This window comes from Corvus moneduloides, chromosome 1 (genome assembly GCF_009650955.1).
Source record: "Corvus moneduloides isolate bCorMon1 chromosome 1, bCorMon1.pri, whole genome shotgun sequence".
In the NCBI taxonomy this organism is placed as follows: Eukaryota; Metazoa; Chordata; class Aves; order Passeriformes; family Corvidae; genus Corvus; species Corvus moneduloides.
Genome location: NC_045476.1, coordinates 36,820,387 through 36,846,075, shown reverse-complemented (window position 1 = coordinate 36,846,075; position 25,689 = coordinate 36,820,387). Strand labels below are relative to the sequence as shown.

Genomic DNA, 25,689 nt, shown 5'->3' with positions numbered 1-25,689 from the left:
GGAAAGAGGGCGCGGAGGAAAATGGCGGCGGCCGCGCTGGCCCCGGGCAGGGGGCGGGGCCGCGCCGCTGAGCGCCAAATTCAAAGGCGCCGCCATTTTGAGGCGGCGGGTGGGTGGGAGCTGCTGGGGCTGGAGTGGCCATGGCTCCTGGCGTGAGAGGTGAGTGGGGGCGGTCGGGAAGGGGCTTGGGGATGTGCCCGCCGTTCGGAGAGCAGAGAGGCACCGGGGGACGGCTCTGCCCGCGGGGACGGCTCTGCCCGGGGGGACGGCTTTGCCCGGGGGGCCGCCCCGCCCCGTCCCCTGGAGGGGCATCACCCGTGTGTAAGAACCAGTGGGGCCAGGTGCGACCGTGTGGGGGGTGCTCGGTGCCCCATGGGCGGCTGATGCCCTGGGGGTTCCGCCCTGCGGTGCCTGCGCGGCAGAGCGCTGCCCCCGGTGGTGTCGGGGTACCTGGGAACCGGCTCTTTCCCAGAATCACGGAATAAGCTGAGTCCAAAAGGACCCACAAGGATCATCGAGTCCCACTCCTGGCCCTGCATAGCACCATCCCCAACAGTCACACCATGTGCCTGAGAGCGTTGTCCAAACACTTCTTGAACTCTGTCAGGCTCAGTGCTGTGACCACTTCCATGGGGAGCCTGTTCCAGTGCCCAACCCCCCTCTGGGTGAGGAACCTCTTCCTAATATCCAGCCTAAACCTCCTCTGACACAACTTCAGGCTTTTCCCAGGGCTGTGCATGTACCTATTGGTCTGATTTCAGTTTTAAAATGCACTCCTTTCGTTGATAACTTATGAAATTGAAGAATAAATTACTGAATTGGAAGCTAAATTATTTCTCAGATATTGGATAAGTCAAAACAGCACGCAAAAAGCTCATGCAGCAGCAGGATATTTAGGTAGTATGAATGTCAAAGAGAAGGTTAGCACCTTTGCACATTATTGCTCATTCTGCTTTTAAAGACGATCCTCCTACAAAAACCCCTGTGTTCTTTTAAAGATTTTATAGAAACTTCATTATTGGAATATTTTGATGCATTATCTTTCATTGTTATTGTGCTTATTTTCTAAATGCAATTTTTTTACTTAGTTAATATTTTGACTATATTTTGTACTTTCATGTCAGATTCACCCTTATGTAAAAAATAAGTCACTTTATCTACCTATGGGGTAATATATGCCATCTCCTTGAAATCTGAAACTGTGCAAAATGAGGCTTGTATCACAGAATCAGTGAGGTTGGAAGAGATCTCTGAGATCATGGAGTCCAACCTATGGCTGATCAACACCTTGTCAACTAGGCCATGGCACTGAGTGCCACTCCAAACAGCTCAAAGTATGGTGACTCCAGCACCTCCCTGGGCAGCCCATTCCAAAGTCTCTTCATCCTTTCAGTGAAGACATTCCTCCTGATGTCCAGCCTGAACCTCCCCTGGCACAGCTTGAGGCTGTGTCCTCTTGTCCTGTTACCTGGGAGAAGAATCTGACCCCAACCTGACTACAACCATCTTCTGGGCAGTTGTAGAATGATAAGGTCTCCCCAGAGCCTCCTTTTGTCCAGGTTAAGCAACCCCAGCTCCCTCAGCTGCTCCTCATAAGACTTGTGCTCCAGATGTGTACAGGATATCTTTATTCATTACAGGGTGACTAATTTTCACAGAAGTAAAAGTAATGCAGCTGCTCAGTTGTGCTGGTTTAGGATAGTGAGGTTTTGCAGTCACATCAGGAAAGTTAAATCATGCTTTAATGGTTTATCTGCATTAAGTTTGCTATTTTTAAAGTATAATAGAATATGTAATACTATCAGCATTTATGTTTCTAATTCTCCAAAACACTTGCAAAATCTTATATGCATTGACTTAGGAGCCTACTCATTGCACACGTGTTGACAAGTGTGTGCCTGTTCACATTACAGGACTGGAGATTTCTCTACCTCTCTTCTTTTTGCCAAAAGAAGATAGTTACCGAATATATTCATGCATTTCTGTCTGCATTTATAAGGCTCTCCAGTTATTTCCCTCTGTACTGCTTACAGGATTTTGTATTTAGATGGGGGGTTTTGAGCAGTAATTTTATTTTTTGTATGTCTCCCTTTTCTTTTGTAGGAGATTTGCGTGACTCTTCAATATCGTTGTTGAACTCACCTAGGTAAAATAATATTGGCCAGTGACCATATATTATCAATCACATTGCACAGAAGGTGCAAACAAAACCTAGCATAACTTTGTAAAATAGTTTAAAGGTTTTTCTTTCAATCTTTTCCTGCCTAAGATTTCTGTCTTTCTCTCCTAACATCCTTACAGATTTTAAAAAACAGTTCTCATAATAAAATTGTTGTGCTGACATATTGGGTTCCTCTTGGAATGCTGCCATGCAATAAATTCTCGTTTGTCCACTAATTCTGCAGCTGGACTCTAGAGTTTATCTGAAGAAATATTCCACTAGGAACTTCAATCCTGTGAGGAAGCCCTAAACTAAAACAAAAACTAAGAGGCCCTCCTCCAAGTGTAAACTGTGCCACAACTCAGAATAATGTCACACAACAAAAGCACATTTGGCAAATTAATTTTGTGTCTTAAATACAGTATAACATCTTCCCTTTCTCAGCTGCTGCTTGTGTTCTTAGCCCTTTCCTCTGCCACTACCCAACTGCACACTTCATTCATGGAAACCCTTCTCCACTTTTAAAACTGTTCTCTTCCTTGCTCTTGTATACCAAAAGTAAAAATAACAGTTAGAACACCCTCCTGCTAAAACTTCTCGAAAAGAGAAGTAAAGCAAATCCAAGCTTGCTACCACTTCATGTAAGAATTTAATTCTTTAATATTTTATGGGTGTATTGGAATTTATGGTGGAATTTCTCAGAGTCTTAATGTAAGTCATGTACAGTTACGTATTAAAACTGATAAATATGATGAAATTGGTTAGGGATGTTTTAGATGTAGGCACTTGCTATGCTTTATTTGATTCATTGTTCAAGAATTGATTCTTCTTTCCCTTCTTGTGAGCACCAAAGAAAAATTATAACTTTTTTGCTGGACTCTAGCATTATCTGCTTCATTTGTCCATTAAAACTTGCAGGAGTAAGAAGGGCATCTCAAGTTTACTGTGCAATGTGTTCTTTTAGAGCTAAAGTTAGGTGCCACAGCAATAAATTGCATGTAACTGCATGTTCTTTGTTTTTTCAATCTGCCACATTTTCACCTTTAACTGGTCTTGTAGTGAATTGATGAGGTTCCTGTACAAGTAGTATGGTTTCAGGACAGACTTTTCTAAGACTTCACATGCTTAATCTGATTGCTGTGATTTAATTTTATCAGACAGCTGCTAGATCTGTTTGAAAGTAAACTAATGCATAAATATTTATTTAGTGTTGAAGGTGATGCTGTCAAAGTTTTTGTAAGGGTACGTCCCCCTTCAGACAGACCTGCATTAACCGATGGAGATCAAGGCCTGTGTTTATCTGTTCTTTCATCAAATACCATCCGCCTGCATTCGAAGCCTGAACCAAAGATCTTCACTTTTGATTATGTTGCAAATATGGAAACAACACAGGTAATCATTTCCAGAATCTCATAACTACTGTAATTTCTGCCCAAGTTTTGGCAATTATTATGCTAAGCTTTTCTAAAGGTGTAGTGCATTAGGTCTAATTTTTTGCCGTGGTCAGATTGGAAGTACATAGTTATAGTACAGAAATGCTGCATTAAATTCTGCTCTCTAACAGTTTTGATGTAATATTTTTTAGCTGTTAATTTCTTTAATTGGAGTTTGAATTAAAATTGAAGTTTTTGTTTGTAAACATTGTATTTATCACTATAGACAGAAAATAAATCTGCCTATTGAGACAAACATATAAAAATAACTGGCAGTCAGTAGCTGATATTAAGGTGTGATTTCACAGAATATGCTGAGTTGGAAGGGACTCACAGGGATCACCAAGTTCAACTCCTATCCCTGCACACTAGTATTTAAGGAACTTGGGCGTTTATATTCCATTTACTGTATTTACTTCTTATACTTTTGCCTTTTAAATGGATGCAGTGCTCATCTGGGGCAAGTAATACTGGAAAGAAAATCCTTCAACTTAATTTCTGTAATACTGTGTTCGACATTCTGAACATAATTTTAATTCTGCTAAGACTTCAATTCCATTTCATTTCTGTTAAAAAAAAAAAACAAAACCTCTGAAAAACGTCACCTGCTGTAGGCTGTTATTTGTAGCTAGGCTTGTCTTGCAGATCTAAGAGAAAAATGTGGAAGTAGATGAGACTTAAGTTGTGCAGGTCTGTTGAATGTGCCATTGTGCAGAGGCAAATGTTGAAAGCTAACTAGATTTCATAAGTGTCACAGGCATCTGACCTACTGATGGTATAAAGTGCATAACATAATCAAAACCACTGGATCAAAATTAGTATTATATTTTTGGGAGCTGTTACTGTGATGCTGAATTTTATTATTTCTCTTTGAGTTTATCAAAGAATACAATTTTTTGAGAGTGTGATTTATGTCACAAAGACTTAGGATGTATTGTTTTGCTGTGAGAATTCCAGGGGTCATGGTACATGTCTAACCTTAAGGAATGCATCTATTTATATACACTATAAAGTTACGGCATAGGAAACACTGATATAAAAGATACTTAAAGAGGTGGTGCCACGTGCCTTCTCTTTCCCTTGTCCCCAGGAGTCTGTGTTCTCAAGCGTGGCTAAAAACATTGTTGAATCTTGTATGAATGGCTACAATGGAACCATCTTTGCATAGTAAGTAATTCCATAGCAATTGCAGTCATTTCATAGCAATGGCAACATTTAAGGAGATTGTGCAGTTGTGGTTTTAAGAGCCAGAGCCTGCCTAATGTTACAGTAAGCTTTAAAAGTTTTTACTGCAGCACAGCATAAGGAATATTCTTGCAATATTGGGTGGTACTCCTTGCTCCTCTTCTGGAGGAATCTATATGTAGATGTTATACTTTTAATAATGCATATGTAAACTCATTTCAATCTTACTATTATTTGCTTAAAAAGTAGGAGTTACATTGTACTGTTAAAGAGAAGGCTAGTGGTTTTCAGTATGTCCATAGTAAAATGGAATGAAAATTGCTTTATCTTGATACTTGGCTAGCTCAACTCTTCGGTGACTCTTGGCTGCCTGTGGGAAAACTCATGAATGATAATTTTAACTTTTAGGATATTTTCAAGGTAGAAATATGTCCATGACTAGTAGTATGAATATCATTATATTAACTCAGTATTTTTTCATTTTGAAAACTGAGGAAGGACTTTAGTCAGAAAATGCTTACTTAAAGGGCTAATCTAATCAAAACCTTACTGGGGTTTTTTAATGTAGCACACCTTTTGTAAAACTATGAAGTCCACTTTGTTTCAATATACAAATGTGGAAAAATAAAATGCAATTGCCCTGAAGTTTCTCTAGCATGATCAATAACTACATTAGAAAAAATAAACTGTAAAAGAAAAAAATACTTTTATGTCAGATATATCCTAATGTGCACTACTGAGTGACATAAAACTCAAAAGATTGACCCAAAAATTAGTTTAATGTATATATTTGAAAGCCTTCATTTTAATGCTAACTTCCCTTTCCAACCGAAATTAGGAAGAAAGTAGTGGGTGGTAGGGGAGACAAAAGGGGATTTATCGGTAAAATTTGTTGTTCTATTTCTATACCTTTTAAACTGACTGATTTCTCGGCTTGCTCCTATCTCCTGATCTTCTGTTTTGAAAATTTTTTGTTTGTTTAAGTTTTGACTTCTCCTTAAGAGATGCAGATTAATGAAAAATTCAGAGCCAGAATAAAGTTTAATCTCAATTTTCTTTCTTTTTGTTAGTGGCCAGACTGGGTCAGGAAAAACCTTTACTATGATGGGTGAGTGCATGAGAGATTAATCTTTCAGTGGTTTCTTAATTTTTTTTTTTTTTGGTCTTGAGACATATTCCTCATGTCAACCGCTAATCTTGAGTAGTACTAATTAATTTTTTTTTCATTAAAAAAATCTCTTTAGGACCATCTGATTCTGATAATTTCACTCACAGTCTGAGAGGTGTAATTCCACGGAGCTTTGAATACTTATTTTTTCTAATTGAGCGGGAAAAGGAAAAGGTACATTTATTTTATAATTACCATTGCAGTGAAAGTAATGTTGCACAGTAAAGATTAGCTAGGGTTGGTAAACTGGGTGTGCAGCCAGTAAGTTACCAAGATTATTGCCATCTTGCATCAAATTTGTTAATGAGAAATGCTTGCATCTAGTACTCTACCAAATTATAATAACTGTTTCTTCAGACACCAGTGTGCTTATATTTTGAGTCTGAAAATGCATCTAGGTTTCTGGATGTTGGTTGTCACCTGGGCATCAGAAATGTATAGTATGCAGAATATACGTGCAATCTAATAGCTTTAGGTATGTGTGAAAAGAGACTTGCTGCCATACAATGACAGACTTAATAAAACCCAACTGTTTATAGTGTAAATTACTGTGTTTTTCAGGCTGGCAGTGGAAAGAGTTTTCTCTGCAAATGCTCATTTATTGAAATCTACAATGAACAGATATTTGACTTGCTAGACTCTGCTTCAGCTGGACTGTTTCTCAGAGAACACATCAAGAAGGGAGTCTTTGTTGATGGTGCTGTTGAACAGGTGTTGTCATCTGCTGCTGAAGCATACCAGGTATTTTTTGGCACTTTTAATGTTTGGACTATACATCTTAAATCTTATTTGGTAAATATTCCTCTTGGATTAAAGCACATTTTTTTGCCCATTTTTTGCCTGCAGTGCCTTCTCCCTCTATCTTCATGCTCCAAAACACAGTGTAAAAAAGTTTAAGGCAATGCTTCCTAACTATCCCATACCTGTAAGAAATCAAAGAAGTTCTGGAGTTTGGAATACCTAAATGGCAATTACAGAAATCATTCCCTAATGCTTGCCCTACGCATCTCTGAAATACCAACAGAAAACTACATTTCCTGCCGAGTGGGCACCATGTGTTCCAGAATTGTCAGGTTTATTTCTCCATGAATAATACACATACACATAGTATTTGTATCACTTTAGGTTTTTTTGTGTGTGTGTGTGTACTGCTAACGTACACTAGTATGGGGTATGTTATGCTTTCAAACAGCAATGGCACTTTTGGAGAAAAGTAGTGAATATTATAACAAGTTCTGCTGCTAAGATTGACTGTAGCTGTATCTTTTTCACTTTTAAGATACTTCTATTGGAAAACAGTAAAAAAGTTCTTATCCTTGAGGTTTTTAAAAGCTGTTGCATGGAATGGTACCTGTATGTAAAGTACAGTCTGACCCAGTTGAAACTGTGATGTCTTTTTCATGCTTAGGTATTAACTACAGGCTGGAGAAACCGTCGTGTAGCCTCGACCTCAATGAACAGAGAATCCTCCAGATCACATGCAGTTTTCACTATCACAGTGGAATCCATGGAGAAAAACAACGAGGTTGTTAACATTCGGTCTTCCCTGCTCAACCTGGTAGATTTGGCAGGATCTGAGAGGCAGAAAGACACCCATACAGAAGGACTGAGGCTAAAGGTTAGTTCTGTAGTATCTGTGTCATCTTTCTCCTTTCAGATGCAGGGCCCTGTCCCATCCATCAAATCCATTTGCTTTGTTCCCTCCTCTTTTTTTTAGGAAGCAGGTAACATAAATCGATCACTAAGCTGCCTGGGCCAAGTAATCACAGCACTTGTTGATGTGGGAAATGGTAAACAGAGACACATTTGTTACCGGGATTCCAAGCTCACTTTTCTGCTACGGGTAATATATATCCTCTGGATTTTATCTGCTACCTGGGGTGTAGAAAAAAATATTTGGTTGTGCTTTTTTACTATAAAAAGCTGAACTCCAGTGCATTAAAGTTGTTTCAATATTGGGCAAGTGGAAGAAAGATTGAAAGGTATCTTTTTAACCTAAACAGATTTTTAATCAATCTGTTGCTTTTGACTGAAGACTAATCTATTTATACTTATAAGCTCCTACTACGTATTTGGAAGTTTTAATTTAAAAAAGCACACATTTTCATCCTTATAATTTGGGAAATAATGTGTATCAAAGTGTAATATTCAGAGATGTGTTGAAACATTTGACATGCTTTCCAGAATTAGCTTATGTGTGCTTGTTGGATGCTAGCACTCACCAAAATTCTGTGAAGAGTACATGAATATCTGTAGTATATTTTTGTATTATAGTATTTGTACGCAATACAGTATTTGTATTACAACACAGTATTGTGATCACAGCAAAATTTCTCAGTGTTCCATCCCAGTTCTATATAGATTGATGAGACTCTGAGGAATTATGTTCTTCCAATGTAACCCAAAATACATAGAAATTGGAAGAGAATTACAACTCTGTGAGCTGTTACTTTAAATGGTGATTTTTTTGAGGTGTCTGTACTGCAAAGATGTCCACAAACATGACCTTCTTTACTAGAGAGGAAGAGAGAGAATGCCATTGAGGCTTGTGGACTATTTTGTAGTACCAGACTTTCAGTCTTTAGGTATTACTGCTGCCTTCTCCTGAGATTTGAGAGCTACTTATGTAACAGCACAGAAACAGCTGAAGATACGCATGTAAAAGGGAGATGATCCTTTTACATTCTTGGTCAAGAATCTGTTGGTTTGTGATTTTGTTCATTTGACAGTTGCAACCAGAAGGTTGGAACAATCAACAGATGATGTAGAAAGTAGTGTGAACGTTAATCTGCTAATTACCAAAATTATTTTTTGTTTAGAATTTTTTCCTCTTTTTGCTGTTCAGATGAAGAAAGCATCTCACTTTGTTCAGTAATATAGCCAGGATTTTGAAGACCTAAATAGAGTCTTTATTTACAGTTGCATCCTTTATACCCACATTTGAAATAAAATTTAAGAAACTTGCCTTCTGTGTGGATATTTGTTAAACGAAATTCTTTCTGCAATTTGTTCAAAATTATACACAGTATCTTTTAGGTGATGGCTTCTTATTGTCAGCAAAAACATGTAAATAAAACTAACTTCCATGTTTTCAAATAGGATTCTCTTGGTGGTAATGCAAAAACGTGTATAATTGCAAATGTTCACCCAGGATCCAAGTGTTTTGGTGAAACACTGTCCACTCTTAATTTTGCGCAGCGAGCGAAGTTGATTAAAAACAAGGTAAGAGTTAATAGCATATATTCTTTGCTTGTTCTCAGAGCTTGTTTTCATTAGAAAAGTAAAAAGTAAATCTTTATTAAAAATATAAATTGTCATAAAAATTTCTGATTTAATGTTATTTCTGTTAACTAGTTCTATATAAATCCTAGTGCCCAAAATGTAATTTCTCATGAGGGGGTTTTTAAAAGCATGTTGGCATTTAGCTGAAATTGTTGCTGATGTATATTGTTTTGTTGGTGAAAAAGGTCCAGACAAAATTCTGCAGAAAACGTTACATTTTTTAACCTCTAATTCTCTCTGAAGTACAACTTGCTGGTTTCTCAGCGAATGGAATTCTGCTTTTCCCATGAGTTCTTCCTTTCCTAAGATGGAAAGAGTTCTCAGTAATTTTACTGGTTTGCATTCTTTGAGTTTTCTCTTATCATGTAAGATTTTTATTTACACCTTTTCCTAATTTTCTCCTATTTATAAAAGGCTGTAGTAAATGAAGACACACAAGGAAATGTGAGCCAGCTGCAAGCTGAGGTCAAGAAGTTGAAAGAGCAGCTTGCTCAACTTACTTCAGTGCCATCTGTGTGCAGTATTTCTGTATCACAAGGTAAGAGTTGGAGGTGAGGGAGAGAGAATTTGCTACTTCTGTAGCCTAGAAGGTTGAGAGCCTTAATTAAGCTTCTGAACAATTAATATTTTTGTAGGAACTGACCTATAGGGGTCACATTTTCCTTATGGATCCCATTTCCTGTACCTGTATCTGATACCTTGTAGAAATTGTTAACGTGGTTTTGTTTTCTTCCTCATAAGTTCGGGTACTGGACTATGGTTTTATTATGATACCTAGATATTCTTCCACTTCAGAAGAGATATGCTGCCTAATCCTTTAAGTAACCAAAAATTTGCATGTGATTCCTTGTCCATTTAGGTCAGAGGGAAGGCACAATGTTGCATTCTTTTTAAGCTTGGAACTGGATTTTTTTTCTGCCTCTTCCCTTTTTTGCCCCTTCCAGAAGAACCTAAGAGGGATGTTTACTTTCAGTAGATGTTTGATTTCAGTGTAAGATGGAAATAGAGTTTTTAGGTGATTTTCAATAAGCTTCTCACTGGGCTATTTTATCTGCAATACAAATCCCAGCAGAGCTTCCTCGTATGTATGTTTCTCACTGAAATGTGCTGCTTGATAATGTTTGATTGCAAGGTGGTAAACTTTGTAACTCTTACTGTTCTCGTGAGTCAACTCTTTCCTGACCTTGCCAAGAAATAGAAGATACAGCAAGAGAAGTTACGACAGAAAATAGAAAGCCTTGTCTAATATAATACAAGCATCTGGGGTTGAGTTTTCCTAAGGAAAAAGTACTTCTGTGTTAGCATACATGTTTAACCAGTAAAAACAAGTCAGTGATGAGGTAGGACACTGACTCATGGTTCATGAATACATGAACATTGACAGAGGGCTCAATGTTTAGACCCATGATAGAGTTCTGAGGGAGAACAAGTATGATGCTTAAACACTGAGGAGGAGTTTTGAGCAGAACCTAATGTATCAGAGCTGTGTTTGTTCTGTGCATTTAAATTGTTTGTAATACTCAATCACACAAACATAAAATCTGCTTTCTAGCTACTTCAGAAACATGATGGCATTTTAAAATATATTAAATTATGATAATGTAGTTATGCACCTAGATACTAGTGATTAGTATTCCATAAATAAGTAGACTTAAGCATTAGAATATTTAGAAATGCTATTTTGAATTAATTTCTAAATGGATTATTAAACCCTCTTAATCCCTTGTGTGGACACTTTCCTTCCAGATTAAGCCACTAATTGTCCACATAATTCAAGCTTATTTTCCTAAATTTCCTTCTCATAAACGAGTCAGTCCACTTCTAATATGTACAAACTGTACTAATAATGCTAATAATGGGTTAGTGTCATCAAATTAATTTCAGAGGGATTTTGCATTTTATAGATATAGAACAGACTGATTCTTTTATTTTAATAAAAGTTCATTGCAAGTCTGTTTAATGCTTGAACAACTTTGTTAATTATACAATTATGTATATTAGCTCTGTTCTTTATCAGCACTTGCAGGTGACTAGGAATTACTGTCCAAACAGTGTGCTCTGGGTATGCCACATGATCTTTGTGGAAGAATTACACTGTTCAAAGAATTATTCAAATTTTCTTTACACAATTGTCGTGTTATGTATGTAGAAAAACCTGGCTAAGTGGTATTTTAATAAATATAGCATTTGTTTCTTTGACTTCCCCTACAGATGCTGTTGAAAAAGGCAAGAACAACATAAATTACATGAGCAGCTTTCTCGAAGCAATGTTGTTTTGGGAGAAATCAGAAGGTGAAAAGAAGGTAAGAAAGCACTGATATTTCTAAGTGCATTCAGTGTACTTTCTGGTGAGAGACCAGTGAGCATATTGAAACTGACTCTCTTAATGATTTTCCTTGGTTTTGAATAAAAATACTCTGTCGAAAGATAATAAGGTTTGCTAACAAGGGAACTTAGTCAAATGACATTTGAGATAAAATCTGTAGTGCTCAGGAGGACTACAAGACAACTAGCAGGGCCAAAGCCTAAATCGAACTTAAACTGCCATAAAATGTTTCTATAAATATATTAGCAACAAAAGGAGGGCTAAAGAGAAACTCCAGCCTTAACTGGATCCGGGGGAAGCAGTGACAAAGGATGAGAAAAAGGCTGATTTACTTAATGCTGCCTTGTCCTTAGTCTTTAACAGAATAAGAACAGTGATTCTTGGAGTACCCAGCCCCCTGAGCTGTAAGATATAGGATGGGGAGCAGAATGAAACCCCCACCACCCAAGGGGAAATAGTCAGTGTTCTGCTCCACCACTTAGACACAAAAGTCTGGATATTAGGGAAAAACTCTTCACTGGAAAGATTGTCAAGGACTGGAACAGGCTGCCAGGGGAAGTGGTTGAGTTGCTGTTCCCTGAAGGTATTTTAAAGAGATGTAAATGTGGCACTTAAGGACTTGGCTTAGTGGTGGACTTGGCAGTGCTGGATTAGAGGTTGGACTTGATGATCATAGAAGTCTTTTCCAACCAAAATAATTCTGTGTTTCTATTCTGTCTTTCAAATTCCGACAAACCATAGGATAGCTTTCATAGTATGTTTGATTTTAGGGTGTGGGAAGTTTTACTGGGGTTTTCTAGTTTTAAAAAATTGAACAGAACAACAAGACTTCTCTGTTTTACTTAATTTTGAGTGTGGTTTTGAGTGTTTGGATCAATAATGTGTTTTTTGAAGCACATCTCCCATTCATTCTCATTTTATTGTTCTTTGGTCATGGTGTAGTATTGAAACAGCCAAATGGATTGTTTGGGGTTTTTTTCTAAAGAAAATCAACTGAAACAGGCACCCTAGTGATGTGCATCTGAGGTGTTTAACTGAATACTTACTCTACCAGATCATATTGGAGTACAGTTTTTGCAACATGTTGTTTAATTTGGGTTCTTGGTATGAGCTGTTGCTCTCTACAAATCTGCTGCAAATGATAGTCTGTATATACACAAAATTACTGTTAACTGAGATTTTGCATGATTTGTCTGCCTGTGCATATGTGTGTTAGATGGGCACCTTAAAAATTCACTAATCTCTATTTGTACTTTCTAAGAATTTATTAGAAAAAGTTGCTCAGCTAGAAGAACTGTGTGCCAAGAAGGAAAAATTTGTTCAGTCCAATAAAATGATAGTTAAATTCCGGGAAGACCATATTGTTCGCTTGGAGAGATTACATAAAGAGGCTGGTGGAATTTTATTGCCAAAAGAGCAAGATGATCTCCTCAATGACTTGAGAGAGGAAGTGCAGATACTCAGAGAACAGGTAAAGTCTGGTTTTTCTTTTCTGGAACAATATTGTTTTGTGAGAATAGCTCGTGTGTTGTAGTCCTGTGGTGGGTGAATAAAGGCCTTTTAGGAAAGACAGGCAGAGAAGAGGTTGGGTGGTGGGTTCCTTTATAGAAGCATTCAAATGCATGGAGTTTCCCTATGGAAGAGACAATGGCTGGATTTAGAGCTTGAATTTTAAGAGGAGAGTTTAGTGAGGGTGATGTCATGATGGGAGCTTGCCACAGGCAACCTGATCTGTGTTAGGCAGAGGACCAAGTCTCTTTTCAGCAAATTAAGGAAGTCTCCAAATCACAAATCCTCAATTCATATGGCAGACTTCAAGCTCTGACATCAACTGAAAGGGAAAGAGCAGGATGCAAATAATGCAAGGGTTTCTGAGGGATAACACACATGCCAGATGGACATGTAAGGGGTGTCATGGTCCTGGAGCTGTTTGAAGAACAGCTTTGGGTTATTCGGGTGTCTGGATAGGTGTGGTATCATTTGTGAGGCAGTTTTGAAGAACAAAGAAACTCAAGAGAGAAGGCAAATTCTTGAAAAACAATTTCCTCCAAGCACAAGTAGGGAAAAAGAGGAAATGTCTTGGCAGGGTAGCATGAATCTGTAGCTCATAATTGAGCTTCAAAGGAAAGGAAGGAGGAGAGGAAATGAAGTTCAGGACAGTCCTTTATTGACTACAGAAACATTACTATGGCATGCAAGGATAGTGTTAAGAAAGCCAAAGTTCAAAATTGAAACTGAAAAGGGTATCAAGAGCATCAAGAAAAGCATCCTACTGCTTTAATACAAGTAAAAGAGTAAACACATAAGATGTAAACTTGCTGTCTTGTGAGTAGATTCCAAGGCAGTAAGAAAGTTAACCAAAAAATGAGTAGCTTTAACCACTGTAGGGAACACCTCTTTTCCTTTTATATTACAGTTTAATCCTTATTAAAGGTAGTAGAGTAACAGCTAGGTAGGTATAGCATTGTCTGGAAAATCAAGACTGTTGAATAAAATATTGATTACCACAGATGGAACAACACCCACGAATTGCAAAGTACGCCATGGAGAACCATAATCTCAGAGAGGAGAATAAAAAACTTCGTTCTTTACAGTCAGTTAAAAAGGCCCAAGAAATTGATGCTCAGACCATTGCAGAGCTAGAAAAAGCTTTTTTGGAAGCTTCAGCCACAGAGAAAAGTACTGGAGGTAAAAACATGCTAATGTTTTCCAGCTAAATATGCTTATTGTGTTTCTTTTGTGTGCAGTATAGTGTTGAAAATGTCTTGATGTATTTTTGCCTTCCTCAAAGTGGTACCTGAAGACTGCTAAAACAATTTTACTTAATTGTATTCATGTTGGCCTTCAAGAAATAGGGAATTTGGATTTGCATCTTGTGAAACCCATCTATAATCTCATTTTGTGGTCCTTACTTATCATGAAGACTGCAGTAATATTATTTTACTGGTTTTCATGTTGAGCTGTTTCTAATACCTATTTTTGTCAATCTCAATTGCTACTATGCTGTTCAAAAGCCCACAAACACTTTCATTTTAGTAAAACTTTAGGTATTTGAGCAGCTCTGTGATTTCAGAGGGTCTATGTTTGTTCTTTAGGTCACCGCTTATATTCCACCACCATGTCAGTGGAAGGCAACTCGCTGGCATCTGTTGAAAGGCTGAAAGCTCGTCTGCTACAGACCCAAGCTGAACTGGCAACTTCAAAGCAAGAATATGAAGAATTTAAAGAGCTAACCAAGTGAGACAAAACAGTATTGAAATATCTGTAATTAAATGTTTTTAAGTCATTATTCATATTGATTTTTGAAAGACTCAGATCCTGATTATACTGACTAGGTTTGTTCTTTGCATGTAAGAGAGGGCCAGGTTAAGAATAATGGCATGCACACAGAGTATGTTCCTGTTGAACTGGGTTATTCCCAGACTATGGCACAACCATCATTAAATCTGAAGGTATGTCTGCGCTGTTGGAGGTTTCTTTGTCTTTCCCAAAGCCACTCTTGATAGATGCAAAAAAATGCTTCACAATATGCAGGAGATGGACATACCCTTTAATTCTGGTAGTTACCTGCTTAACAGCACTGGGAGAGTTTGGCTTAGTTTCCATGTAGAGCAAAGGTTTTGCAGTAACTGAAATATTACAGGTGGAAGCACTGACAGGAAGTAAGAGTTGATGGGGGTGGGGGAGAATGAGAGGGGTATTTTGGGGGTTTGTTTTTGTGCAACAGTAGTTTTTAATATAATCACTTAAAGTCTGCAAGTTTGAGTCACCATAAACGTAGAATCCAAGAACTCCAGAAAATTCTGGCTGACCTGTTGATTAATTTTTAACCTCAATTTCAAAGATTATAATACTGTTATCTTGTTAGGGGAACAAAGGTTTAATTCAAATCAGAGCAAAGACATGGTGTCAGTAGTACATTTATGTCCATTTGCTTTGGCATCTAAACGTGAGATAAGGGTCTACTATGCCCTTATTAAAGTAGTAAAGAATTTACTGTTGTTATTCTCCTGGAGGGCAGCACAAGATAATGGGAATGGCCTCACTAATACCTTCAGTGTTCATATGCATGTGAATAATACATCACTTCACTTGATTAACTGCATTTCTGAAAAATTGCAATCTTGTTACTGCAGATACAAGAAAAATAGCATTTCCAGCAAATGTAATACAAACCTGGAAAGCAAAAGGGACCTGATTTTTTTTTTTTTTTTTTTAATTTATTTTAATTGTACCTTACACTGTTGGTTTCTATTGATTTCAGTGAAATTAGAGTGTAATTCTAAAAGCATCAGGCACAATTTTGGCTCCCCACTTCTTTGTTTTCAAAGTAGCTTTTAATATCCTTTTTGTTTAGTCAGGCAATTGTACAAATCTGTATTTTTACTGTTAGATTTCTGTGTAGCAAATCCTATGAACTTTATAAATAGTAGTAGTATGATCTGAGGTTAGCAATTCAGCAATCCATCAGTTGTCCCATATCATTAGTTGCAATAGTCTATTTGTATTTTTATATATTGATTACTTTATTTTTTTGCCCACTAAGTGTATTTCTATTTTATGTATTCCATGTTTTGTGAATGTCTTGCTTTCTTGGTAGTATGTATGCATTTTATTGTCAATTACCAACATTTTCTTAGTGGAGTGAAGTCAAACAGATACGTGCTTTTCAGCCTCTGGAGTAATTAAATTTCACTAAATTTTAAACTTGTTTCCAGTGTCAGAGTAACTGGATACTTAATTTTACATGCAAGTGTAACTATATGCTGTAACTGAACAAAAGTAGAGTAAAATAGCAAATTCACAAAAACAATATATGCTAATTTTTCTGCTGTCCAGTTGCAGTCAATACTAAAGTTCTACTCTGTTCCCTAAGTTTTGTTGTAGATGCCAAGAGCGTGAGAGAAAATGATTGCATTAAACTGCCAAGAGATGAAATAGTATATTTCCATTTGTCTATAGACTTTGACCCTGCCATTATGCCAGTAATGGCAACTATCACAGTAACAGTGTGTAGCTCTGCAAAATACCTAGTGAAAATTATTCCTAAATTTATGCTCAACTGTTGGATTTCAGTTAAAGTACTCTTAGAGGGCAAAATAATCTTAACAGAGCAGCACTTCCAAAAAAAAAAAAAAGGGTCTTTAAAGGACTAAAGAAAATCCTGGCAAGCTCCAGTTCAGACTTCTCATATAACTGGATAACATTTTTAAAGCTTAAAACCATATTGGTATGGGTGATATCACTTTCTCATAAAAGGAACTGCAGAGCTCTCAGCTTATTTCTTACCATGTAATGGATTTTTTTTTTCTGACATGTTTAGTTATCCATCTGCTTGCTTCATTATGCAGGCACAAATAAGCTGCTTAGCTTTTTAATTTTTTATACGTTTTTTTAACTTTTGAATACAGCAGTGATGCCTTTCTTCTCAAAATAATGCATTTCTGTGTTTGGGTGAAAGTTCAGCTGCAGTTTGCTCATTGGCAGTACTGCAGCATATTCTTACTGATAGGAAGACATACTCATGGAGTAGTTTTGACAGTAGTAAAATACTTCCTAAACAGGAAAAAACAGATGGAACTGGAATCAGAACTTCAATCCCTTCAGAAAGCAAACCAGCACCTTGAAAACATTCTTGAGGCAACCAAAGCACACAAGCGCCGAGAAGTCTCTCAGCTACATAAGCTACATAGAGAAAGTCTTAAGGTATGAGCATAAGTTTATTTAAGTCCACACATACTTACTCCTGAGTTGTACAAGAGTACAGACTGTCATTTTTGTGATCCCTTAGCCTAACTAGTTTTCTGGAGTGTTTTCCATATGTGATAAACCAAATAGCCTACTTTTTGTTCTGGAGTATTAATTAAATGACTGGTATTGTCATCAGATGACAAATCTGAAAAAGTGGTAGTGGTTCAGAGCTAGCCACTTTGAGCATTTTATTTCATCATTCTGCTTATAGAATTAAGAAATACAATACCAGACAGAGTCTTAATTTCATTTTACAGTTAAAATAAAGACTGCTTTGTAATCTTTGTAACAGAACATAACCACTCCAACTAAAGCGTACCAGCTGAGGTCTCGCCTTGTGCCGCGAATTAGCCCAGATTATAATTTTGAAGATTTTCAGCGTTCTGAAGAGATGATGGATGACATTCTGAAAGAGCCAGTTCCTCCAGAGATGAGTGAACAAGCATGTGAAGCTATTGCTGAGGAGCTCAAAGTGGCACAGGTGAAAGTTTTGAATAAAAACTGAAATGTATGTGCAACTTTATTATAAAGTGGGCTTTGCCATGAAGTGCTTTCCTCTCATCAAGTGCATTCTAATTTGCATGGGAAACTGAAGCCCCTCATGAATACTTAACAATAAACAGTTCTCTATACCTTGTACTTGAAAGAGGATTTACAACAAAAATACTGAAAGTGATTTGAGAGTTGGATATCATAACTAGTTTAATCAGGGTGTTTGTACTTTTTTCTATTTAAACCTGATAACTTGTCTCTGAGGAGTCCTCTTTGTAAGTTGACAGCTACATTTGGAACAATACACAAGCTTAATATTTAATACTGCATTATTTGAAGAAACCTGCCAAACAATGCTTGTCCACCATTATACATTGCCTTGTATCTTTTCTAGTGGGCAGGGAAAGTCTTTTGTCATATAGAAGAGCACTACAGATTTATCTGAACTACTCTCTAGAAGCTGGAACTAACTTTCAGTGCATGTAAAACCCTGGCACAACAGCCAAAACCCCTCTTTGATGCTTACCATAGTGGAGAGATTCAGTAAGGAGTTTAACTAGTGCATGTTTTGAATAATTCCTTTTTAAAGCCTTATTTTTCCAAGATAAACATGTGTCTGAAAACTAAGTGTTTATTGGATTCAGTCCTTGTATACAGTGATGGATTTTCTTGTGTTTTGGCAGTTTAGTTAGAAATAGGAGAAATCAGCTACTTAAGATACCAGTTTATTTTTGAGTGTTCTGTTTTCTGTTGGTTCAGGTCATAAAAATAGAAACTTGTTGACATTTTTATATTTAATATGCACAGACTGCCATATGGCATGTGAAAATAAGTGCAAGATGGGTGCTCTAATTTTGAGTGTCTGTTGTGTCACAGGAGCAACTGAGCACAATGCAGACAAAGCTGGATGAAGAGGAAAGCAAGAATATAAAACTCCAGCAGCATATTAATAAACTGGAGCATCACTCTGCACAAATACAGGAGGTGAGAGAACAATGCAATATAAGGCTCAAGTAACTATAATACAGTCATACTGCTGTGTTGTCTGGTGAGGTCTTGCAATGTTACTTTCATTTTGACAAATTTACATAGCATCATAACTCATGGCTGTGCAGGAAGACAAGGACTTAAAATCATGGAATGGTTTGGTTTAAAGGTCATCTAATCCAACCCCTCTGGAGTTGGAGTGAGCAGAGACGGTTCATTTAACATAACACTGCAGTTTGGAGTTTGGTTTTGTTGGTTTAAATCTTGTGCATCTGAGCCTGCTTGGTCTTAAATATAAGCAAATAAACGCTATTGTGGTTGGGTTTGGCCAACTTCATGATTTCTGGAAAACAACAATAATAACAAGGAAATTTTAAACTTTGGAATGCTGAAAATACTCATTTCAGTTGGATATACCCATCAAATATTTGCAAGTCTTGCTTAATTGCTAGGGTTGATTTATGATAGAAAAGGAAATAAGGCCTGGATTCTTTCCAGATCAGTCTCATTTCTCATATCGGTGATGTCAACTCCTAAGCTCTGGGTTCCTTTTAAATGAACTTTTTCGATAAGGTAATGTCTTCAGTTATACAAATTATTTTTTTCCTTGGACTTCTGGGGATTTCAGAGTCACCAAATATTGAATTTAAAGAAAAATGTGTTTATAATCAGTTGATGAAATGCTTTAATACATCATTATCTTATTGTTACAGTCTGTGACTTAGCCACTCCTACACTTCCTTTCTACTTAAAAAATTTTACTTTGCTTTTCAAGCTTCTTTCATCTGAAAGGAATGACTGGAGTAAAGAGCGCCAGGAGCTCCTTGGACAGATAAAATCACTTGAAAAGCAGCTTCAAGACAGTCAAAGCAAGGCTGATAGTAAGTCTTTGTAATACTGAAACTTCATAAAAAGTTTTGAGGTGTCTTTCTGTTTTAAATCAACAATAGCACATGTTGAGTAACTATTTGCATTGTTAGATGTACTGGTTTGATTTTTTTTTTTTTTTTTTAATAAAGAAAGCAGAAATTTTAATACTTGCAGATCATCTTTGCCTAGTCTTGCACAGTATACAATATTCAAAATGGTTCTGTCTTTACTCTGAATGTGAAGGAGGTACAAGATACAGTATTTTAAAAGAAAATATTAAATAAAAATAAAGGATAAAACCTCTATTGTCTATGGAAATTACAGTGATATTCTCTGGAATATTTTTGATTCACCTTTACTTAAAGTCAGTGTTTCATTGACCTTTTCCATTCACAAAGCCTTTTTGTGTGTGACTTTCGAGAGTAATTCCACTGAAAATGGGCAGAGGTTTGTGAGACTTTCCCAGCAGGTTCTGTAGCATTGTGTGTCCCATATCTAGCACAGTTTTCCAAATAACATGTAAATTATTTTGGGGTTTTTTGACAGTATTAAAAAGTGAAGTCCATGACTTGCGCATTGTCCTGCAGTCTGCAGACAAGGAGCTGTCTTCTGTAAAATTGGAATATAATGCCTTTAGGGAAAAGCAAGAGAAGGAAATAAGTCAGCTTTCTGGTAGACATATGGATGTGCAGTTCCAGCTGGACTGTGTCAGGTATGTTGGCAGTTCAGTACAATGCCTTGTCATCCCTTCTGGATGCATCTGGTGATTCAGTTATCCTCTCCTGTGTGTGAACTTACACTTTACATGTATTCTTTAAAGTTGTTGTTCTATGTTCGTCCTTTGCTGGGATTTGTTTGTTTGTTGCAGGGGTTGTTTGTTTGTTTGGGGTTTTTGTGTTTGTTTTTTTTTTTTTTCTCAGTTCTCTTTCATGCCTATTTCAGGCAACATGGTGGAATTATTAGAAAGAAAACAAAATGTGGCTACCTTAATTTTGCTTTGCTGTATCATTTTCTCATTAAATAGGATATATCTATAAACTTGCTGCCCTCCAAAAGTTAAGTGGCTGAAGAGACAGTTTGTTAGTCTGGTCACATGAACTAGATGACATAATGATGCTACTCTAAAAATACAAGCAAAAAGAAATCATAAAAAATAACTGAAGTTTGAGTATCAAAGCCAGAAAAGGTCATTGCCTTGTCTGCAATAACTGCCATTATTATCAGGAGATGATAATCAGTATGGTTTTTAATTATTTACATGACTTAGTTATGTTGGGTTTCATTGCAGTTTTTGTTTAGTTTGTTGTGCTTTGGTTTTATGTTTTGGGTTTGGTTTTTATTCCTGGAAAATGTAACTACATTTTGCATTATAGCAGATCATGTCTTAGCTGAAGTAATTTTTTGAGGCATTGTAAACCAGGAACCTGGAATTGAAATTAAATGCTGTGGTTTCACTGGTGTGTTCTGTGTTAGCAGAAATACTGTTGGAAGAGTATTCCTCATTTAGTAACATGATTCATAACACTTATGTAGCAGCTCTTTTGCCCCTCTTTGCTTTTCACTTTTGTAAAAAATTAAATTAATTTTCAGTGCCACAGTTTAGAGGGGACTAACTCAAACTTGTCCAGAATACATAAAGATTTTATATAGGATAAATAACCTAAATATCAACTAAGCATGTGTAGATACTGAGGATCCTTCTAGCAGAGTCCTTTGTCCAACAGCTGGCTAAAAACCAAATTTTTTAAATTATTAACTCCATTATCAGGACACAGGACATTTCTACTGAAATTTCAGTAGAATTTTGTAAGAAGTAAATTATTTCTAGAGATCAGAAAAAGTATTCTCTGCCTTCTCAGCCAATGCCACTTCAAGTTCCCATGCACTTCATAAATTTGGTGTCTCTGTTTTAAAAAAAAGAGTCAACATTTATGTCAGTCACTTCTTTCTGTAGTAACTGTACTCTGTATATTATCTTAATATTTTAATATACATTTGATTGGAGTATTTTTATAAGGACACAAACCCTTACTAGAGTATTTGTTTTGGGTTTTTTATAAAGGCTAGAACATGAAAAGATTCTTGAAGAAAAGGCAAGCCTGCAGGATGACTATGACAATTTGCAGGAGGTAGCGAAGTTTGAGACGGACCAGCTGAAGCAACAACTTGAGGACAGGAAGCAAGAAGCAGAAGCAATGAAAACTGAGCTTTGTGTAAGACAGTCAAGGATTTTAAAGGACTTAATCATACAGAACCCAGATTGCTTAATTCCTATTATTGTATCACTGATAACATTCCACAATAGTAATAGGTTTCTCGGTGATTTCATTTGGAAGATGTACCCAAATTCTTTTTCCAAATTTAGATTTTTGCAACCACAGGCTATCAGAAATCTCCAACAGCATCATGAATAGTAAGTTTTTAGGCTGGAGAAATTGCTCTGGAAATGCTGAGGGAGATGGGTTAATTAGTAAAGGAATAAGAAACTTCTTTGGAAAAGAATCCTGACATTGAAAGGCTGAGATGACCTTTTATCTCAGGGCTAGCCAAGACTAGACTAATTATTCTATCTTTACAAAGCAGTTTCTTAAAAATTTTTGTAGTAGATGTGATCTTGTTAAAATGATCTATGGCTTGTGGTGGATCACTGTCCTGCAATTTAGTTGGTGCTGTCCTTGAAAGCCTGTCAGACTGCAGTGACTGCAAAACAGCAGTAAGGTTGCTCAAGGGCTTTTGCAAATGATTTTGCCTGTGTTTCTGCAGGGTGCATGGTGCCTGCTCAGGAAGTTTGATATAAATTTTCCTTATTCATGTTTAAAAGAATGCTGACAGATTGAATGTTATTGGTTTAAATTTCGTGTATTTTAGTATTTTGAACAAATACAGTATTTTAAAATGCCCCCAAATTAATCTACAATTGAAAATTCTAATTTTTCCCTTCACAGGGAATATTGAGGAACATCATAGCTATATGAAATTATTATTAATGGCAGGTGAAAAGATCTGATTACTTAATATAAATAAGGGTTTACTTCTGAACTTCTTCAGGACCAACTAAAGATCTTCCAGTTTCCAATTAAGGTTTTGTGGGGTGGTTGGTTTTTTTTCAGTCATCTTAGAGATTTGTTTAGATTTTTATTTCATTTTAGATTGCTCTAGAGACCTTATGTTGTAACTTTGTATAGCAAACGTATGTTTTGATTTCTAGAACCTTTTGCAGCTTCTGAAAACAGAAAAAGAACATAATGAAAAACTAACATTACAATTACAGGAAGACAAAGAAAACAATTCAAAGTAAGTTTTAATTAGCAGTGGGGTTCATTTTCGTCTGACCTCATTGGTGCTATATGTTGTTCAGATGGGGCTCCCACTTGTAGAGGTGTTTTCCCCCAGACGGGTTTTTTATTTTATCCAAATCAGAGCAGCACTTCATTTTAATGTAAAGTAATTTCATTGTATAGTTTTTCATGTCAAAGATCAAGTTCTGCCACTGATAGCAGTGTAAGGCTATTAACTAAACCATTAGTCTTTTGTATAGCACTGAGAATATGATAACTGAAGAACTCTTAAAAAATTAAGCGCAAATAGAGAAACTCATATCACTTTTTTCTTGTTAAAGTTCTCATACGTTTTGATCATATTTCTCACTAGAAATGTGGTTTTTTTCACCAGGGAGCTCTTGAAAGTACTTGAAAAAGCACAGGTGGAGAAGCCGTTTTCAGAAATGGTAACACAGTGTGAGCAGCAGGTACAACGGCAGATTTGAATATCTAAATTTTGTGTTCATGGCTTTGCTTGGGCATTAATAATAATTTTATTGGTGTACTGACTGTTAGGTTGATTACCAGCAAAATAAATGTAGAGTGCTTGGGCTACGTATTGTTTTGTTAAGCTACTGGTTAATTTTTTGGGTAAGGTTAACTACTTGCTTCCTTGGGCTTTTTTCATGACTTAGTGCTTTATAAAACATACTTCAAAGGTAGTGAAGACACTCCTTCACAAATATTATTTCCTCTAGGAAGCAAAACTGAGGACATTGGAACAGGAACTGACTGCTGCTGAAGAGACTATTGCTTCTTTGAAGAAGACAAACGATACAGATAAGGTTTGGGCTTATTTCTGTTACTGATACAGTCTTGTGGATAACTATGTTCTGTAGTAGAGATGAAAGACCAGAGCCTTCCTTTGCTGCTTAGTAATTTTGTGCTTTTAGGCAATCCTGGCTATATAGCTAGGTAAAATAAATCTTACCTTTTCCTAGCATGAGTTTGCAGGGAGGTAGGAAACTGATACGCATTTAGAGAAAACACAAGTTAACTGATGTTAACAAAACCTGAAGTTTAACAAAAAAATTGAAGGTAAAGCTGTCTACTGGACAAAAAAGCATTCAATGCCTAAACAATGCATAATTCCCCAGATGATTAATAGAGCCTTCCAGTCAGGGCTTTGTTGTAATGGGCAGATGGAAAAGGTAAGAAAGGTGTTGTAAGAATGTGACCATGTGTATCTTTATTAATAAAATCAAAGCACTTCTTTATGTAAAGACTGATGCAGTATGAAAGCTTAAATAGCCAGAGTTCCCTTAGTGCAAGCATATGTGCTGTCTGTAAAACAGGCATAAGAAAACACATGGTGCCTTTACTACCTAGCATGATGCAATGGTAAGTATTGCTTTTTCCATTATAAACCCAAAAATCTGACATGCATAAGGTCAGAATCATCTAGCATTGTTAGTGCAGTGGTGTTTCTTGAATGTGCCTTTTTCCATTACAAGCAAATGTACCTTTAAATTATAGTAGTTCTGTTCTCCTATTAGAAACCCATTACAGACTAAGACTAAATCAGCAGGCCAGTCTTCTCTTCTAATGAACACTGCAGGTTATTTAGTTGTTTGTTAAAGTGCTTAGAACAAAAGCCAGTGATTTAGCAACAAATTTTCTGTTTATTCTTTACATGTGCATTTTGAGGACTCATTTTCACATGATTGATTGAAATTTGGGATTGACAAATTATATACCAAAAAAAGCTCAGTAATACATTATATAGATTTTTTAATGTATTTTATCAGGATTAACTTTTTTTATGTTGCAGGAAGTTGTAACTGACTTGATGAGACAGATCCAGGAGCTGAGGTCTTCAATTAATCATAAAACTGAGTCCATAGATGGGCTGACAAGAGAGCTCGAGGATATAAATGTATGTTCTGTCATTTTGAAGGACATGGTATCATTCTGTAGAAATGGGAGGCAATGACATGTCTTATCATGGGTCTCAAACAGTATAGCTTGCTGTAGTATTTTAGAAGGAAACTTCTTTGTTTTGACATGTTGAAATCTTCTGAACATTTTATGCCTAAGGCTGTCTCAAAAACTGAACCCTCTCCACGTGGTGGGTAAAAAGCCATGTCTCTAAAGGGACCTGCTCACATCCTGTAAACTCCACTCAGCTGACAGTCACATTTAGAGTTTCTCAGAAATTGGCAATTTAAGACCTCAACAATTGAAGCTGAATTGTAAATTCATTTTTGATGGAGTGAATTTTTATGTTGCTGGTATTAAGATGTTCTACATCTGAAAACAAGTATAAAGAACTATAACTGTGTATTTGAATAACTATGAATAAATATGATGCCTCTGCTTTATTAAAATAGGTCTGGTTTGCAAACTGACAGAGCAATCAACAGAATGCTTTAGATAAAATATTATGTGTGAACTACTAATTCAAAAGGTTCTATAGAAAAGTGTTGATGAGACAGATTTCTGATTATGGCTATCTCTTTAACAGTGGTTTTAGTGGGTAATATTTATTGTGGTGGCTAATTTGCGTTAATAATCTTTTTGTATCATTCTGACAACTAATCTCTAAAAACAGTTTGTATAATTCAGCAAGTACAATATATCATTCTGGTTTTAGTCACTGACCCTGATTTCTAAATGTATTGTCATCATAAGATTGGTGATGTACATTTGTTTGTCTTCTGTTGCTAACTTTACCTGATAACATGTTTTTCTAAAATATTTTAAAATTTAATTTA

The 25,689-nt window shown here is 36.5% G+C and overlaps 1 protein-coding gene across 1 annotated transcript in view; it reads left to right on the top strand.

Annotated features, from left to right (window-relative positions):
• The first annotated feature begins 21 nt into the window (after nt 1-21).
• Nucleotides 22-25,689, top strand: part of KIF15 (kinesin family member 15) — a 35,809-nt gene continuing 10,141 nt past the window's right edge. Inside the window, 27 exon segments of the mRNA XM_032105813.1 lie at nt 22-45; nt 47-112; nt 114-159; nt 2,104-2,146; nt 3,370-3,553; nt 4,685-4,761; nt 5,850-5,887; nt 6,024-6,121; nt 6,509-6,688; nt 7,356-7,565; nt 7,665-7,790; nt 9,047-9,169; nt 9,644-9,767; nt 11,441-11,532; nt 12,817-13,026; nt 14,066-14,243; nt 14,651-14,792; nt 17,120-17,261; nt 17,599-17,787; nt 18,675-18,782; nt 19,561-19,666; nt 20,202-20,367; nt 21,718-21,868; nt 22,864-22,949; nt 23,328-23,403; nt 23,674-23,760; nt 24,747-24,851. Of these exon segments, the coding sequence (XP_031961704.1) occupies nt 22-45; nt 47-112; nt 114-159; nt 2,104-2,146; nt 3,370-3,553; nt 4,685-4,761; nt 5,850-5,887; nt 6,024-6,121; nt 6,509-6,688; nt 7,356-7,565; nt 7,665-7,790; nt 9,047-9,169; nt 9,644-9,767; nt 11,441-11,532; nt 12,817-13,026; nt 14,066-14,243; nt 14,651-14,792; nt 17,120-17,261; nt 17,599-17,787; nt 18,675-18,782; nt 19,561-19,666; nt 20,202-20,367; nt 21,718-21,868; nt 22,864-22,949; nt 23,328-23,403; nt 23,674-23,760; nt 24,747-24,851 (3,177 nt within the window).